This window comes from Bison bison, unplaced genomic scaffold (assembly GCF_000754665.1).
Source record: "Bison bison bison isolate TAMUID 2011002044 unplaced genomic scaffold, Bison_UMD1.0 scf7180017846680, whole genome shotgun sequence".
NCBI lineage: Eukaryota > Metazoa > Chordata > Mammalia > Artiodactyla > Bovidae > Bison > Bison bison.
The window spans coordinates 9,282-11,642 of NW_011477253.1; the positions used below are offsets into that span (position 1 = coordinate 9,282).

At 39.8% G+C, this 2,361-nt stretch overlaps 1 protein-coding gene across 1 annotated transcript in view; it reads left to right on the plus strand.

The window, feature by feature from the left end:
* LOC104989003 (AF4/FMR2 family member 2-like) overlaps positions 1-2,037 on the plus strand; it is a gene marked incomplete at its 3' end in the record, with an annotated part of 7,911 nt that extends 5,874 nt beyond the window's left edge. Inside the window, exon 4 of the mRNA XM_010840514.1 lies at positions 1,966-2,037. Within this exon, the coding sequence (XP_010838816.1) occupies positions 1,966-2,037 (72 nt within the window). The remainder of the gene's footprint in view (positions 1-1,965) is intronic.
* Between the last annotated feature and the right edge of the window lie 324 nt (positions 2,038-2,361).

Consider the following 2,361-nt stretch of genomic DNA (forward strand, 5'->3'; position numbering starts at 1 on the left):
TATATATATACACACACACACACATATTTTTCTTACACATGCACTCAGAATAGAAAAGCAAAACCTCACAGTTCATTTTTGGTAAAAATACAATGTGAATCACTGAGTAATATTTATTTCCTTTAGAAAACACTTCCTTTCCCTTTTTATTATTTACAATTTCTTTTCTTTTTCTCCAAGCAGGTTTTTTCCATGATATGATAGTTTACTCCCCCCATAGGGTATATTTTCAGTGGAACCTGGTAAAACTCAGTGGATAACTTAGAGACATTCACTTTAAAGGCAGTCTTTTGAAACTATCTTTTCAGATCATTGTAGATTCACATGCAGTTGTAAGAAATGATACGGGAAGTTCATGTGTCCCTCTCCCCCCATATCCCCTCATGGTACTGTCCAGCATAGCTCTAGTCCAAGATCATGGAGGACACAGACATTGGTACATTCCATCCACCTTGCTCAGATGTCATCAGGTCTTTTATCCCCAAATTTCACCAGTTCTATGTGCAATCCTTTATGTGCCCTCTATATATAGAATTATATATTTTCTGCCTAGTGTATGTGTGTGTATAATTTTCTTTGGAGAGAAATTTCAGTTGGGAATAAAATGAACTGAGGCAACTAAGTCTTCTTGCCCATGTAAGCAATTGGAACTCCACTATCAAGGCGTTTCAACAGTGGCTGCAATTAGAGGGTGACTGTAATAAGAACATAGTTTTTAGTAGCAAATTTTATGCTGAAGAGATTTTTACTATACTCTCCTTAATGGTAGAGCACCCCATGTTTTTCAGTGAAGTAATTTTGGTTGCTCTCAGCCTTGGGAATCTGCAGTAGAAATATACTTGTGAAAACAAGTGGGGCATCACAACGACTGACATTTAAGTGATCCAGAATGACTGACATTTAAGTGATCCAGCTGTCAAACACAGATTTATGATGTCATAAAAACCCTTTTTGCTTAATATGGCAACAACAGGAGGGACCCACAGCAAGTGCATGAGTCCTTTTGTCAGAAAATGTTCATTGGACAGAACTGTGGCAGTAATAGGGAGAGCGGGGTGATAGGGGGCATGGTGTTCTGGGGAGGCTGCTGAAAGTGTGGGCTCACCAATGCCTTGTCATGATGAAGAGCTAGTCCAGGCTGCCTGAACATCTTCAGCTTCCTTCTGCAACAGTAAACTCTGCTACTTATTCCACCACGAGTTCCTGTGAAATTGCATTAAAGCTCAGACAATGATTTTATGCAATGAATTGATTTTCAAGAGTCTAAATGCCCAGAATGGAATGTGCTCAGCTCAAAGAACAAAAATGGGAACTATTCAACCTTTGATTGCCCTGGTGTGGAATGGTAACTATTAAAGAAAATGGAAAGACAAAATATGCAAGCACCATAAATTAGGGGTGCTCAGACCTTCACCTGCTGTGAAATTGACCACCCTTAAAAAAACAAAACCACTTCCTACAGGAATATATTCCACACCTGAGCCATTAGAAATGCCCTCTATAACTGTGTCGGAGGCCTCCCCATGCTCGTGTCAGACATCATTGTGTGATTGTTTACCGCAGGTGTCAAAAATTCAACTGAGACTGACATTTGTGTCCATCTCTCGTGGAAAGATAATAATGTTGTTTAGCTGGAGTATTCTTAGAAACATTATTTTTCCAGCATTTATACACAGGTGAAACCCACAGTAATTCCACAGCACTGTTCTAGAGCATGGGCTCTAAATTTAACTGGCTTCTCCAGAGCGAGCTTCCATTGGTCACATCAGTGCTATTGTGACACACCTGTGGTCATCATTTTGTGAATGTTTTCAGGAAAGCACTCTTGTGCCCACATGGCCTTCTCAGTCCTCCTGCCAGAACCAATGTGGGCCTAGCTCATTCAAGTGATGACAATACCAATGGTGTTGGGGCTTTATGAACAGTCAAACAGATTCCATTTGAGCTTGTCCTTTCTCTTCAAAGGTATGCCATGAGGCTGAAGAATTTTGCAAGCCCCCTGGCTTCAGATGGGGACAAAAAGCTGGCTGTACTATGGTAAGTCTCATGGAGGTGACCAGGAAATAGCTGAAATGTCGCAAAAAATTTGAAAACTCAACTTAAGCTGCTTAAGTCATTATTCCTGTTTTCTGCTAAACTCTGAAAAATTAACTAATGGATTTCTTCAGTTGCTGACTAAACATCTAATCTCCACATTTATACTCTTATCAAGATGGAATTTTAATGCTTATCCTTTCTTTTTTAAAAAAATAAAGCCACATAAATTTATTTTCTTGCAGTTCTGAAGGTCAGAAGTCTGAAGTGTGTTTCACTAGGCTAAACTCAGGGCATCAACATGGCTGCTTCCCTCCCAGAGGCTCT